A 15,717-nucleotide genomic window follows, 5' to 3' on the forward strand; every position below is an offset into this window, starting at 1 on the left:
GTTTGCCTTTTTCCCCGCCGTGTAAACATACATGAACATATGCTTATAAGCATGTACTGGGGATTTCGGAGCAATGTTTATTCAACAGTGTGAGTCCCAGTTGTGGTGTGGTTGTGGGTTGTGTTTATGCTCGTGGGGGGGGGCCCCCGTCCTCCAATGAATACTATAGCCCCCCTTGACTCCAAATCAAATTGTATTTGAACGGCCATTTTTACAAGCAATGTCACAAAGGGCTTCACAGATGCCCACATGACTGCGCCTAAACAAACCTAAAACCCGCAGACTCGGAGCATATGGTTTAGAGTTTGACTCGATACATTTCCTGAACCTGGATGAAACAGATACAGTAATGGAACATTCAGACCAGGATACTGGAGTGCTGCAGGATTCCTGAGCGAACAACCAAACCCAGACACAAACAGATCCTTCCATGTGAACCCAGACACTCCGGAACGTCTAGTACTGCAGAATTTCTAGAAGTGCTAAGACTCCCGTTCTTTTCCCACGCTTCACAGTTCTTGACGTGTGAGAGGCTGTGGGCCGTTCTGTCACCCAGTTCTCTGGGTTTCTGCTCCCCACCTCGGAAATGTACTGTAGGCTGGCACGCATCCCCAGCAGATGGGGGCGGACACACAGAACGCGACACGGAGCGAACATCCCCTCCGAGCCAGACGTGGCTCCTTCCTCTTGAGTCATCGCAAACAGCTGTTGTGTTGGATCTATGTGGACTGTTCCACTTGTGGTGGTTTCCAGGGGGTGTTACAGTGTCTTTTACCCCTCCTCCCCCCTCAGAATGACGATGGTGGTCACTGCTGCCTGGTCAACAAGTGGAGCACCTTCCTGAAGGCCCGGCTCATCTGCTCCGTGCCCGGGGCGGACGGGATCGAGACGCACTTCGACGAGCTCCGTAAGTCCTCCTGCTTTTGTCAGTCGACACTGCCGTCGAGCGAGCGAGCTCGACGCGTGCTCAACATCAGCCGCACTCCCTTTTCATTTGACGTCTCACAGACGATGTCGGCTCTGGTGCACGCACGCACACACATACACACACACAGACGTGGGAATCGCGTACGTGCGGTTTTATGGAACAGCGAGGCGTCTGAGGTTTATGTCCTCTGGATGACTGATACGACACATGTTAAGAGTTAGCGAGAGGTATATCACAAGTGTGTTTCTGACGAGAGGGAGAGAGACAGACAGAGAGAAGGGGAAAATTATGATGAATGATGATCTACTGGGTGACCCTGCTGTATTCAAATTGTAGCTTATGGTGGCTATTAGAGCTATATAGAGGCAAACTTCCCCCAACACGGTGTGTTTCTCTTCTGTCAGTGCCATGGTCCCTCTAGGGGGGTTAACCCAATCCTGAGCACAGGCAGGGTCACCCCCCAGTGAGGTCACATGGTCGACCTGACGTACAGTACGACAGCCCTGCCGTCTGTGCTGTGGTTCCCCCTCAACCGTGGGCAGCAGATGAGTGATGTCTGCGTGTTCCTGGTGCTGGTGGAGCTCGGAGGAGGCTCAGAGAGGGGCTGTGAGGGGTCAGGGAGAAGGGGCTAGGAGATTCTGGGAAACCTGGGGAGAAAAGGACTAAAAGCATACAGCCTGCCCAGTCTGTAAGCTACAGCAGGCACGGTAAAGAATGTCGATCTGAAGAGAGCTGACAGGCATCCCGTAGGGCCCATGTTTCAGTCAAAACTACGAGGATGAATGGGTGTGTGTGTGTAGACTTTATTGCATGTTCTAAAATATGATGTTGAAGGCTATTCTGGGCCTGAGTCATCTTGTCTGAGTGATCTTCTGCCTCGGATCAGCAGACACAGTCCCTTTTATTTGTCTTTTTTTTTGTCTTCATTTCTTGAGCAACGGCTTTTTGTTTGGAAATGTTGGCTCTGTGTTATTTTTGGTGTCACCGAGGGAGCAGTGTGGCTTTTATTAGTCTGCTTGCCGTCCAAGCAGCCATCAGAGACACGGCCAAATACTGTCTTCCGTCATCCGACAGCCCCTCGTCCTCTCTGGTTAAACAGGACCATTGAGGAAAAGACTTACATCCCTCATTCATTTGTTCTCTTCTCCCGCTGTCTGTCATTGCCTCTCTCTCATCCTCTCTCTTTCTCGGCAGTAACTCTCGATATATATCCTGTACACGATATTTCTTTCTGTCTTTCTTTGTCTCTCTCTCTCCTACATGTCTTCTTTCTGTATTGCCCAGATGCAGCACATGGGCCTCAGCCTCATGCTCTTACCCTGCTCTGACAGTTTCAAGTCAAAGTCGGTGATGCAACTTGTTTAGTTTTTGTTTTATGGACGTTTTCTCTCCCCCTCCCTCTTAGTCTGGAGCCGGGAGTTCCGTCAAACTGGCGTCAGATGGGTTACGAAACATCCCCCCGGTTGCCAGAAGTTAATTCCTGCTCTTGTTTGCGCCCCCTTCTCGTCACCCTTTTACCCTGCCAGTAAAAATGATTTTCTTTTGTGATGATTACAGCTCATAAATGTCAAAGCGATAATACGACCGCTACAACTATGAGCGAATCACTACAAAGCAGGGGGGGGGGGCGAGGTGAAAGCTCTTTACGGTATCGGTTGGACATTCTCCATACTACGAGTCCTGTGAAGCCAGTATGTGACATAGATTGGAGTGGTGTGGGGTGAGGGCCTTGTTAACCCTGAGGTGTGCCACATGATTGCCCTTGTCTCATAAATGCCCTGGAAAAAGGTCCCAAGTTATAGACAGAGAGGAGAGTGTTCCATGCTTCATCTTACCGTATTAGATATTCGTAGCGACTGGCCTTCCCAGGGACTCGTGGCTGTGTGCTCCTATAGACTCTGTATGTCCTCGTCCATGTGAGCCATTAGATATTCTCCCCTGACTTATTTCCCTGGTCATAAAACAGTCTGGAACGGTGTTGTTCTGAGGTAGTCTATTTTGAATTGATTTAAATGTTCCCGTTTTTCCTTTCACTTGTTGCTCATTAAAGACATTGGATGAACAGCCTCACCCTTTTCAAATCCATATGGCTCCAATTAAAGTCCCGTTCCTCCAGAGACCTCTGTGTCTAGAACTCTAACTCAGGATCGGGTGTTTGCTCAGGAAGGGCTGGGATGGAAGACCTCACTATGGCCCCACGGGCCTCTCCTGGAACCTGCCTCTCGTGTAAAGGGAGGAAGGAGAAACTGCCTCCATGTCACGCTTACGGCTCACGGTCAGAAAACATCAAGCTAACTGGCTAAGCTGGCTAACCTGGCAGGCCTGTACAGCCTGTGGGATAGACATCAAACGCTCCCCTTTATCCCACATCGACCTTTCAGAAACCATCATCTACTATGGGTATAGCCGACATACACCGCACAGTACGACTTGAACTGCTCCTCTGACGGATTCTCTGTCTGTCTAACAGGGGACGTGTACATCCAGCCCACTCAGGACACCAAGAACCCGGTCATCTATGGAGTGTTCTCCGTTTCGGGGTGAGTACCGACTGACAAACTAAAAAACGACAACAAACGACGACCAAAAACTCCCGACTCGTGTCCTGTCTCCTGACCTGTTGATGCGAGCCAGATGGGCCGGGGCTTCCCTCTGTGCTCTCCGGTCCCTCCATCCATATTCATTCGGCCTGAAGGCACCTGCTCGCCCGTCTCTCCCTTATTGAGGCACTCCTCTCCTCTGCATGCTGCGCCGCCGAGGCCGACTACAAAGACCTGAGAGGAAATGGGCCCCAGGGCTCTGAGGCCGAGGGTCCCCAGAGAGAGAGAGAGGGAGAGGGGGAGGAGAGAGAGGGAAAGAGAGAGAGAGGGAAGAGAGAGAGCGAGAGAGAGGGAGAGAGAGAGAGGGGAGAGAGAGGGAAAGAGAGAGAGGGGAGAGAGAGGGGGGGGGGGGGGAGAGAGAGAGAGAGGACAGCCCCTCATGGGGTCAGCTTTGATGACAGGCCGTCAGTCAGCACTCGGCATTAGGATTCAGGGAAGCGGTCGTCAAGCCTCACGTGTGTAAAGGGGGACGTCGAGTGGATGTAAACGCACGCAGAGGGAGCTGAAATGCGGCGAGGCGTCACCAACAGGATCTGGGCGTCTCCCTGTCACATGTGCTACAATCGTTTCCCCGTCTCTCGGTCGGTGGATCCCCCAGCCGGCGGCACAGTTGATAACAACGGAAAGAAGCGGTAATGAGAGGTGTCTGTGACATCAGACATAAACACAGCCCGCCCTTCTCAGCGGCAGTAAGAGGCCGGCATGATCCGAATCTCGCATGTGTGGGCGTTTGGTGCTGAACGTCATCGTGTCAAACGGGCTCGGCGACGCTTCGGTTGGATCGAGAGCGCGCACGCGTCACCGTGTTCGAGTACGCTCGACGCGTGTACACGAAAGGGTTATGTGCGTCCAGGTGTGTGTGTGTGTGTGAGTGTGGGGACGTGAGTGAGTTGGAATGGGCTTGGTTGCCATGCTTACAGATTCTCACCTGCCTTTGTCTTTATCTCTTATCTTTAGCTCGGTGTTCAAGGGCTCTGCGGTGTGTGTCTACTCCATGGCTGACATCCGGCAGGTCTTCAACGGACCCTTCGCCCACAAGGAAGGTCCCAACTACCAGTGGGTGGCCTACACTGGGAAGATCCCTTACCCTCGTCCCGGGACGGTACGTGGCTGGCTAAACACGCCCGGTTGAGTGTGTGACACATCCGCGCAAACAGACGCAGACCCGGGCACGCAAATTCCAGTTTTCAATCATCATTATCATCATCATCATCATCATCGCGGTCTCCGTAATCACTATCATCAACATAATCATCCTCATCACTCTTGACTAAAATACCTTTTATTCAAGTACTCTGTGGGGCTTTCGATTTGTTATTTCAACGACTTCTTCTCTCCTCGCAAACACAGTGTCCCGGAGGCACGTTCACCCCCAACATGAAGTCTACTAAGGACTACCCCGACGAGGTCATCAACTTCATGAGGAACCACCCGACCATGTACAACTCTGTGTACCCGGTGCACAAGCGCCCCCTGGTGGTGCGCACCAACGTGGACTACGAGTTCACCACCATCACCGTGGACCAGGTGGCGGCCGCGGACGGGAGCTACGAGGTGCTGTTTCTGGGGACAGGTGAGTCCACGGGATGTCGGGCTCTCGCGGTCTTCCACGACGTGCGGTGGTCTCGGAAACCCTTGGGAACTCGCTCTCCTACTGGATTGCACGCTGGGGTTATCGTAGAGGGAGGGGAGGGTTTTTGTTTGCGAGCGTTGCGTAAGGCCGGCCCGCTCTCTCCCTCTGGCGGAGCTTCACACGGCCTCGCTCGCTCTCCCTCGGACGATTAATCATGGGAGACCATCCTCCCTGGTGTTCTCACAGTGTCGGGTTGGGGGATGCAGACAGTTATGGGAGGAGGGCGCGGGGGGGGGGGGGGGGGGAGGGGGGAGGGGGTTGCGAGGGGTAGAGAGGCAGAGGTGGGAGGTGACCCAGGGGTTGTGAGTGACGGCGGCTGTCTGGCGTGTTCCCAGACCGCGGCACGGTGCAGAAGGTGATCGTCCTGCCCAGAGACGACCTGCAGACTGAGGAGCTGGTCCTGGAGGAGGTGGAAGTGTTCAGGGTGAGTCTCTCCCTCTGTCTTCCTCTCTCTTTCTCTCTCTTTCTCTCTCTCTCTCTCTCTCTCTCTCTCTCTCTCTCTCTCTCTCTCTCTCTCTCTCTCTCTCTCGCTCTCTTCTCTCTCTCTCTCTCTCTCTCTCTCTCTCTCTCTCTCTCTCTCTCTCTCTCTCTCTCTCTCTCGCTCTCTTTCTCTCTCTCTCTCTCTCTCTCTCTCTCCTCTTCTTCTTTGTCCTTACCTTCGGCCCTGCGTATCGACCTCAACCTTGACCTCCCGCCAACCTTTACCCTTTCAGATTCCGACCCCCATCACCACCATGAAGATTTCCTCCAAGAGGGTAGGTTTACATTTTCCGACCCCATTTGGAAACCCACGTCGCAAAGCGACGCCTCTCTTGAAGCCGCTCTTATCTGAGAAGGCCGTCTCTCTCCCCTCTCTCACGCCTTTCATCCCTTGTCCTGTTTCTCTCCCTACAGCAACAGCTGTACGTGGGCTCCGTGCTGGGCGTCACCCACCTGGCCCTGCACCGCTGTGACGTGTACGGGGAGGCCTGCGCCGACTGCTGCCTGGCCAGAGACCCCTACTGCGCCTGGGACGGCAACTCCTGCTCACGCTACTCTGCCTCCCAGAAGAGGTGAGGATCAAGAAAGAGAGAGAGAGACCAAGAAAATGTGTGTGTGTGTATGAGGGCCTTAAGTCCCTTTTGGGAACGTTTGACCTCGTGTCGACGTGGACCACACAGAGGTGTGGTGGTATAGAGCATGTTGTAGTTAACCTCTTTATTTGGGGAATGTTGATCTGACCCCTCCAGGCGCAGCCGCCGGCAGGATGTGAAGTACGGCAACCCAATCCGCCAGTGCCGTGGCTACAACTCTAACGGTGAGAACACGCTCTGCCCTCACGCACGCTCTGTCCTCACACACGCTCTGTCCTCACACACGCTCTGTCCTCACACATGCGCACCTAGGCAGCGCTGGAAGAAAGTCACTCTCGCGCCAACAGCGCTTTGTAAACGCAGCACGTTGTGCGTTTCATTATGAAACAGTTGGAATTCCTTCGTGTCTGCATGCTTGCATTCATATCGCTGTCTTGACCTCGGGTCGGGCGGATGTCTAAACCCATGTGACGTTGTGCTGCAGCCAATAAGAACACCCTGGAGATGGTTCAGTACGGGGTGGAGGGCAGCACCACCTTCCTGGAGTGCCAGGCGCGCTCCCCTCACGTGTCTCTCAAGTGGCACCTGCAGAGGGAGAACAGTGACAGGAGGAAGGAGGTGAGAGCACAGCGCCCTGTCATACACTGTCATAACCTCTGCCCCTGTCCGATTGAGCCAGGCCTTCCGCCTATAAAGGCGACGACGGAACAGCCCGGCGTGAGCCTGTGCGCGCTCGCGGGTGACGCTAACCGCCCTCCCCCCCCCCCCCCCCCCTCTGCCCCGTCCAGATCCGCTCGGAGGGCCGCCTGCTGAAGACGGAGCAGGGCCTGCTCCTGCGCTCCCTGCAGGCGTCCGACAGCGGCGTCTACCAGTGCACGTCCACCGAGAAGAACTTCAAGCACACCCTGGTCAAGCTGCAGCTGGTGGTGCTCTCCGGGCGCACCGTCAACAACGTGCTGGTGGAGACGGGCAGCCCCGCCCTGCCGCCCCTCCAGTCCAGCGCCTGGACGCCCAGCGCCGGCCAGTACAAGGACCTGCTGACCATCCTGAGCCAGCCTGAGATGGGCCTCATCAACCAGTACTGCCAGGACTACTGGCAGCTGGGGGAGGCCTCCCCGGGGGTCAGCAAGGCCAAGGGACTGAAGGAGCTCAAGGAGCAGAAGAAGCCTCGCAACCGCCGGCATCACGATGAGCACACCACCCCGGTCGATACATGAGGGCCCCGCCCCCCCCGGGGACGGCCCCCTCTCACGCACCCCTCCTCTACATCTCCTCTCCCCCCCCCCCCCCACCCTCTCTTGTATCTGTCTCCCTCTCTGCACACCCTTACATGGGAAAGACCTCCACACAGGATTCGAAAACCCAAAGCTCAACACCCCCCCAAGAAACGCCATCAGCAAACAGGTTCTTCTTAACTGTTGGAAAAGTTACACAGTATTTATTGTAGGTTGTACATAGTAGGATTCTGTGCATTTCTTTGTACTTAACTAGGAACGTTTTTTTGTGAATAGGTAAATCTGTGCAAATATTGTTGTTATTATGATATTATTGTCGTTAGTTGTATTGTTTATTACAAATTGTGTTATATTACAAATATCTTTATGCTTTGTTGTTTGGAGAAACAGCAGCACTTCATAGAACATGAAGAGAACTGAAAGTGTATATATCATGGACATGGATTTATGGACATGGACATTGGAGGACTGATGTCGATTCTTTAAGAAAGGTTATAGTGCACTGGCTGTATGTTGGATCAACTTCAACTGTTGGTGGTGACCAGCCTCTGATATGGAACACTATCCAGGACCTTCAGAATGAACAGCTGACTCTATTAAGGGACACAGCCAATGGACTCTTAAGATAAGGCATTTTAATGAATGCAGAGAAAGGGAAAGCCCACAGACTGCAGCTTTGAGTATATTCATTGGCCACACCTGTGTGATGGGAGGTGCCGTAGGGTTAGCTGACCAATGGGTTTGAAAAGACCCAGAACCTCGTCGTTCTTCCACAGACTGCTGAAGGAGGCTTCCATCCTTTTCTCCTTGAGCCCCCCCCCCTTCCTGCTACATCTACAATACCTGCCAAGTCTCTTCCAAAGTAGTTACTGTGGGGTGTTGTTTTGTTTATGTGTAATTATTACATCTCAATGTTGTATCCTTGAGAATGTGATGCTTAGAAAAGCTGTTTTGAGGGAAAAGAGCCTGTTGTTGTCCACACTAAAACTGAGAATCTCCAGCAAGCAGCTATGTAAGTTTTCACAATTTGTTTGTGCACAAGAGACCCACAGAGCATCATCCACTACCTGAATTGGTCGTTGGTGAATAATACGTAACATTTGTTGGTATTTGTGGCATATACTTCACATCCAACGCATGTATTGTGTTTTTGTCTATGGGAGAGTATAATAACTTGTCAAATGTATTTTTTGCTTCCAAACTGATCCGAACAGAACTATACAGTTATAGTTTGCATTCCACTAGATGCCCATATTGCCATAACTTCAGGTCAGCAACATAAGTGTCTGAGGACGATGGTGAAATGATATCACAAGTCAACATCAACACTGTTGGGAGTTGTCCAAGTTGACGAGTGTCTGAAGACACTTAAAGGAGCGGGATTGTTTGATTCGCAAGCTTGTGGTCCCGGACCACGGGAGAGTGTCCAGGGTCAGCGCTGGTGTGACCGGTCGCCCGTGGGTCAGATGTGGTGCCGTCCCCCTGCCAAGGTTGGGTGGAGCCTGGGGGGAAGCGGAGAGAGCAGAACGCAGGCTTGCCATGTAGACGTACCGGAGGAAGAGTGGAAGATTGTAGTGTGTAGCCGTGAGTTGTCGCTGATTCAAGTGGATTTTGAGCAGCTGTCGTCAGTCTTCCTGAGCAAACGCACGCTAAGCTCCATTTAGGGGAGAATGGGGCTCTTTGGTGTCCGGTGTATTACCTGAGCTGTTTATTCAGCGCTGCTTGATCAGGTGGTGCTGATGGCATCTTCCCAAAACACATCGAGACGTTTAATATGCCACAGATCTTTCCTCCGACAACTCTGCTTCCAAACGGAACGTTTTGTACATAATTAAAACCACTAGGATGTCTGAACACATCGAAACACAGAAAAACACATGCCAAAATCTTGGGATGGTGGCTTTTCATTGTGTGCATGAAATGTATATGTAACGTATATGATATTAGTCCAAAAATGCTATGTTGTTGTGGATGTCAGTGGACGTCTCTCTCTCTGTGGGAACGTGGGGATAGTGTCAGGGGAAGGCAGGAAAGACAGGTTCACCCTTATGGTGGAATACATAACAAAGAAATGGGTTTTAGACCTACCTCTCTTCCTCTCTCTCTATTTCTCTCTTTCCCTCTCCCTCTGTAAAATCTATCGGTTTATTTCCAACATTTGCATCGTTTTTTCTTCTGTAATCTTAGCCTGTGGGGTTTAAAAGGAAAGGTTACATAGGGTATAATGCACATTTGATGTTATTGTAATGACTTCTATAAATGAGTACCGTATCTCTCCTTTCTCATCGATGTTGCTGACTAATAAATTAAAGCTCTATATTTTATAAATACAGGCAGTTTATTTTGTGGGCCAGTGATTGGTATCTGTGTTAATGTACAAGAGGAGAGCATGGTAATGGTGTCACTATTTATCTCTCTCTCTGTCTGTCTGTCTATCTCTCTCTCCCTTTCTCTCTAAAAGGACACACGAGAGTAGATTAGGATATCTTGCCATCTTCAGATTGAGGTCAATGAGATCTGTCAGGTGAGAATGCAAAGCTCTTTAAGTACTTTATAACTCACCCCTCAATTTGCAGTAGTGCATAGGATATCAGTGTGTACAGTTTCGTTACTACACGAAGGGCTGTGGTGGACATTGCCCTGGTGTGTTTTAATCTAGGTTTCATACATGAGACGGACAAAGGCAAATGCCTTCCAGGAGTCCTCCATCGTCGACCAGAAACAAAGCGAAAACACTGTGCTCGTTATTCACACCTCACAGTCATTAGAGCAGTTATGTGTCCGCACAGTATACTAGTGTAGAACCCTTTACTTCCGTCTTACCATCAGAGACAAACACAACTCAGTCTCCTTCTTTCCACTCCTCTTTTAAAGACAGCTGAGAACAGTGAGGGCAGATAAGCACTTGAGCCGATGTGCATCTTCAGCTGAGCACAGCAAAGTCCCCTAAAACCGAAGGTGAGGTCGTATGCTCGCACACCAAGCGCACCCCTGCCTCGCACTCCCTCCTTCCGAGCGCCAGAACCCTCCTGTCCTTGTGGCTCATTGGCCGAACCTGATCAGGTGGACAGAGGATGCCCCAAATCCTCCCTAAGACAGGGAAACACTCAGCAATTTGCCAGTGTTGGTTAGTAGCAGTTGACTTGGCCAGCGGCGTAGTTGACGGCACCAGGCGGCCTGTAGGCAATCTGCTAGGACCTTCCATTTTTTTTCCCGCCATTTGGTTGTGAGTATCAGGGCCGAAGCCGGTGAGTGAGAATGGGGGCAGGAGCGAGTAGTGAGGAGAAGCACTCCAGGGAGCTGGAGAAGAAGCTGAAGGAGGATGCCGAGAAGGACGCCAGGACAGTCAAGCTGCTGCTGCTGGGTAATGTGTGCCTGTCTCTGGGGGAAGGCCTGGGGAGCTGGGGGACTGGTGGACTGGTGGTCTAGGGGGCCTGAGGCACAGGAAAGGTGGTATAAAGAATGGAAGTCAGGTATCCTTCTGGAGCTCCCATCTGAGTCACCCGTAAACAAACTTCAGAAACCCCCCTAACAGAACCCTAGGGCATGATCATCTACTTTTGGCGTGAGGAGACTGTTAAAAAGTCCCTCCCAAGGACTCTGGGAAAGTTTGATTCCGAGTTTCTCATTCCACTGTTTATATTACTTAGGACAGGCGTTGTTGGGAATCTCAGGCCATTTACTTTCATACTTCACGGACTTTATGAAAGTACTTAAGATGTTGGAAAAACGTTCATACTTCAGATAATATTTGCTTTAGACAATTTGTGGGCTTGATCACTGCTTTGTGTCTTTTGGTAACTTGTAATTTCATAGATACTGCTATAGAGCCCTTAAACAGAATAGACGGTCATTCTAAATATAACGTGTTAAACAAATGTGTCTCATAGAAGTTCAGTAGACTTTAAAGTAGTTTCTAAATGTACATTAGGAACATTGATTTACCTGCCAAGAGGGTGCAAGCTACTATCTCCTGTGGATTATCTTCCTTGCAAACTCTGCTGGAGCTGAAAACAGCTTATCCACCCGTCACTGTGTTGATTGAAACACTTTGGTAATTGCTTGCCTCAATCTTTTATAATCCTAAAACAACAACTGTTCCAGTCCACAGGGTTCGCTGTGCTACTCACTAAGCCATCAGCCTAACCCAAAGACAAACTCCTCAAAGCCTCACTGACCAGGAGATCCTTCACCTCCCTCAGCACCTAACAAACATTTATGTACTTAGGTGAAAAGAAAAGGATTTGTCGATACGGTGGATCCATAGACATACATGGAGAGATCCAAGACGTTCTTTTTCCAACCACCAAATTCCTCATCAGCTGTATAGTACTTAGAAATATCCCAGTCATGGATTGTAGGGGACTGAATCTGACTCAAGCTGATCGGGTAATCATAATCAGGTGAAGTCACTCCCCCTCAGCGCTGTCAGGGGCCTTACATCTTTATGATCATGTAGGTCAGGGACAGAAAATATTCCCCCTGACATCAGCTCTGGGGGGCTTAGTAATGAGATTCCCACCCACAGGTGGATTTCCACTAGGTCAGGGTGCTGGCAGCCAGCGCTGAGGAGGAGCAGGTTTGAGATGGTTTTACAGCAGGCCACCACACCCCAGTGGTCACCACTGGTAAATTCAAAGTGTTTGTTCAAATCACCAAGGATCAATTATCCTGCAGATTTGCAAAGTTGAGAGAAAAACAGGAAGCAGAATTTGGGAATTGTCAATAGAGCGGCAGATTGCAATCATTTCTCTGTTTTGTTTATACTGGTAAAATGCACATTGGCAGAAGCGTCCCTTTAGATATAATTATGACTAAACACTGAGCCCTTGTGGTCACACCTGGTAAACATCATGATTCTTTTCGATTTTTAAACCTGCCCCAAAGACTGACAATGAAAGTCCCTCCAAATAAGCCATTTTCTTTTTTTTATTTTATTTAACCTTTATTTACCCAGGCAAGATCATTAAGAACAAATTCTTCAAATTCTTATTTACAAAGATGGCCTGAACTGAATGTAATGGCTTGTATTGTAAGGACTACAATGTACACAACTGTTTACCAATGTTTTTGGCAGATATATTGACAGTTGGTGCTACTTCTCCACACTGCCTGACTGTTGTCCCTTTCTGTCTACAGGTGCTGGAGAATCAGGAAAAAGCACAATTGTCAAACAGATGAAGTGAGTGCTGACCCTCAAAATGTTCTGCGTTTCTGTGACCTGTGAATCCACGACTGTGTATGTTTATGTTCACGTGTTTCTTCCTCCATGGCCTATCTTCTGCACTCCACAGAATCATCCATCAAGATGGTTACTCACTTGAAGAGAGTATGGAGTTTGTCACCATCATCTACAGCAACACCTTGCAGTCCGCCATGGCTATTGTCAAGGCCATGACGACCCTCAACATTGGCTATGGCGATCCCGCTCAGCAGGTAGGTGTCCCCGTGCCTCACAGGTAACAAGGTCATCGTTATCTGTGTATTTCTACAGCTGCTCTATGCAGGCGTCCTTCCGTTTCCTCATCAAAATGCAGCCACTTCCTTTCTTCCGACCTTCCGATGGTGATCATTCCGCTGACTCACTTCTGTTTGGCAAACGCGTTCTCAAAAAGTGTGTCCGCCTGCTCTCTACCAGTGTTTATCGGTTTGTAACAGACAGTGTGTTGTTAGGACGACGCCCGGAAGCTCATGCACTTGGCTGACACCATAGAGGAGGGCTCCATGCCCAAGGAGCTGGCAGAGATCATCATCCGTCTCTGGAAGGATTCTGGGATCCAGGCGTGCTACGACAGAGCTTCCGAGTACCAGCTCAACGACTCAGCTGGATAGTGGGTCATCTCCTCTACGGCTCTCTCTCCGAACGAACATCCTCTCTTCTTTGAAAGTCTCCCGAGCTGTCCTTTGCGTTGGAATGTCTAAACGTGACTTGTGTCTCCCTCGTAGCTACCTGAAGGACCTGGAGAGGCTAATCCAGCCAGGGTACATCCCCACCGAGCAGGACATGCTGCGATCAAGAGTGAAGACCACCGGTATCATCGAGACTCAGTTCGGATTGAAAGATCTGAACTTCAGGTGAGTCTTCCTCTCAGGATACGAAACGACGCCAGACACGGAAACCGCGGAAACGCCACCCGGCGTCTGGAGACGTGAAGGTAGAACGAAAGCTGACGTCTCTCCCCGTCTCTCTCGCAGGATGTTTGACGTCGGAGGCCAGAGGTCTGAGAGGAAGAAATGGATCCACTGCTTTGAGGGGGTGACCTGCATCATCTTCATCGCTGCTCTGAGCGCCTACGACATGGTGCTGGTGGAGGACGATGAAGTGGTGAGATACGGTGACCTGACGAGAAGGAGCTCGATTTAGACACGACAGATCGAATAAGCCGTATCATAGAATGAGATATAAACGAATCGTATAGATTGTGATGGCCTTATGGGGTCAAGCTGATGTGTTATTGTGCTAACTGTCCTGGTAGCCAGCCCCCAGCATGTAGGTATCGCTGCAGAAACATGGTCACTGCACTTCACAGTGATGTTAGTCATTGGTCTTTATTCTCCTCCTATGATTGGGATGTGTTGTTTTAGAGTAGACTTAACAGTAGTGAAGCTGTTTGATTACGTTTCATTGGATTATAATCAAATGTATCTCTTTTTTACATGATTTCCTTCCGGTTTAGAATCGAATGCATGAGAGTCTTCACTTGTTCAACAGTATCTGCAACCATCGCTACTTTCGCACCACCTCTATTGTACTCTTCCTCAACAAGAAAGATGTCTTCACTGAGAAGATCAAGAAGGCTCACCTCAGCATGTGCTTCCCTGACTATGATGGTGAGACCTCAATTGCAGCTCTCATTCAGTCTGGCCCATTTTCTTTTTCAAATATACTCCTTGTATGCCTTCTGAAAACGCAACAGGAACCGTTTTCACGAGACTAGATGATAGTCAGATCCTCAGGTGTGACAAAACGTTCTAAATCTTCATGACAGGCCCCAACACCTATGAGGACGCCGGTAACTACATCAAACTCCAGTTCCTGGACCTCAACTTGGCACGAGACGTCAAGGAGGTCTACTCGCACATGACTTGTGCCACAGACACAGAGAACGTCAAGTTTGTGTTTGATGCCGTAACTGACATCATCATTAAAGAAAATCTCAAGGACTGTGGTCTCTTCTAAGAGCCACGCTGAGCATGGCCCGGAGCAGGTAAGGGTTTTGGTCTCTGGTCCGGGAAGCACACCTTATTGTTCCCTTCACTATGCACAATGCCATCTGGTAAATAAGGTCTTGTTAGCTAGTGACAATGTCTGTCTTTCTTTCAGGGAGTTGGTCTAATCTTGACCCATCACTCCTAAGCTACCTATATTCAATGTGTGGACATTCACTCCTCAACCCAACAGGACATCCAATGAGAGCCAGGACAAGAAATGGTCTCTGCAAACACTCAGACACACGCACCCAAATGTACGCACGCATACATCTATGAATTTGATCGTTCAAAAATACACATCAGTTTTTTGTCCAAAGACTACCACGGTAGTTTAAGACCAGTTGAAGTAACAAACCTAACCTAGGTGTGACCTGAGAGTTAGCGGATACGCCCTGTACTGATGTCCATTACAAGTTGATCTTAGTAAAGCTGTTACATCACAACCTTCTGGAATAGAAATTCATTTTCGTCGCAGTGCTAAGCAAACTGTAGTGGAGATGTAGACGCTTCTGATGGCAAACAGCGACATGTCTTCTCAGGCCCATCAGTGAGTGCAAGTGCGTCGTAAGGCAAACATATCTGAGCTCTAGTAAAGGCCCACAAAGCAAACCTGCTAACAGAAGAAGAAGGCCTCTCCCCACCTGCATATGCACTTCAACTTCTGTTACGACGCAGAGTCGTTCGTCAGCTAAAAGGCGTCGGACACGTAGATGTCGCACACATCTTAGAAAACACCGTTGTTTGTACAACTAGGAATTCGAACGAGGAATAAACGACAAGCGGGAGAAGACCTTTATCGTGTCTCATTGGGCCAGTTCTACTTACACGGTAGTTAGTGAAATATCACAGTGAGGAACCCTCCAGTGTTGTTCTGCTCCATTGTTCAGTGACTGTGCTAAAGCAACATTTTGAAATATGTGTTGCAAGGAATTACAAACATGTAGGCCTTTGAGCCCTGGAGTCTGTACATAAATGAAAATTATGAAAGAAGTCTGAAATGATCTTATTAAAGCTTCCGTAGAAAATTTAAAAATTG

At 49.8% G+C, this 15,717-nt stretch overlaps 2 protein-coding genes across 6 annotated transcripts in view; both read left to right on the plus strand.

The window, feature by feature from the left end:
• Positions 1–9,797, plus strand: part of sema3fa (sema domain, immunoglobulin domain (Ig), short basic domain, secreted, (semaphorin) 3Fa) — a 47,198-nt gene extending 37,401 nt beyond the window's left edge. For 3 of the 5 annotated variants that reach the window (XM_062458436.1, XM_062458461.1, XM_062458446.1), the window contains 10 exons: positions 793–907; positions 3,399–3,468; positions 4,486–4,630; positions 4,879–5,101; positions 5,497–5,585; positions 5,875–5,916; positions 6,056–6,212; positions 6,375–6,458; positions 6,719–6,852; positions 7,023–9,797. In XM_062458436.1, the coding sequence (XP_062314420.1) occupies positions 793–907; positions 3,399–3,468; positions 4,486–4,630; positions 4,879–5,101; positions 5,497–5,585; positions 5,875–5,916; positions 6,056–6,212; positions 6,375–6,458; positions 6,719–6,852; positions 7,023–7,451 (1,488 nt within the window). In that variant the 3' untranslated portion in view covers positions 7,452–9,797. Of the gene's footprint in view, positions 1–792; positions 908–3,398; positions 3,469–4,485; positions 4,631–4,878; positions 5,102–5,496; positions 5,586–5,874; positions 5,917–6,055; positions 6,214–6,374; positions 6,459–6,718; positions 6,853–7,022 lie in introns of all 5 variants that reach the window. The other 2 variants (XM_062458455.1, XM_062458470.1) reach the window with 1 other exon arrangement.
• Positions 9,798–10,578: 781 nt separating this feature from the next.
• On the plus strand, positions 10,579–15,714 carry gnat1 (guanine nucleotide binding protein (G protein), alpha transducing activity polypeptide 1). Its single transcript, XM_062458496.1, has 9 exons — positions 10,579–10,833; positions 12,609–12,651; positions 12,764–12,905; positions 13,143–13,300; positions 13,416–13,544; positions 13,665–13,794; positions 14,147–14,300; positions 14,459–14,677; positions 14,794–15,714. The coding sequence occupies exons 1-8, from the start codon at positions 10,728–10,730 to the stop codon at positions 14,647–14,649; spliced, it is 1,053 nt and encodes a 350-aa protein (XP_062314480.1). The 5' UTR covers positions 10,579–10,727; the 3' UTR covers positions 14,650–14,677; positions 14,794–15,714.
• The last annotated feature ends 3 nt before the right edge of the window (positions 15,715–15,717 follow it).

This window comes from Osmerus eperlanus, chromosome 1 (assembly GCF_963692335.1).
Source record: "Osmerus eperlanus chromosome 1, fOsmEpe2.1, whole genome shotgun sequence".
NCBI lineage: Eukaryota > Metazoa > Chordata > Actinopteri > Osmeriformes > Osmeridae > Osmerus > Osmerus eperlanus.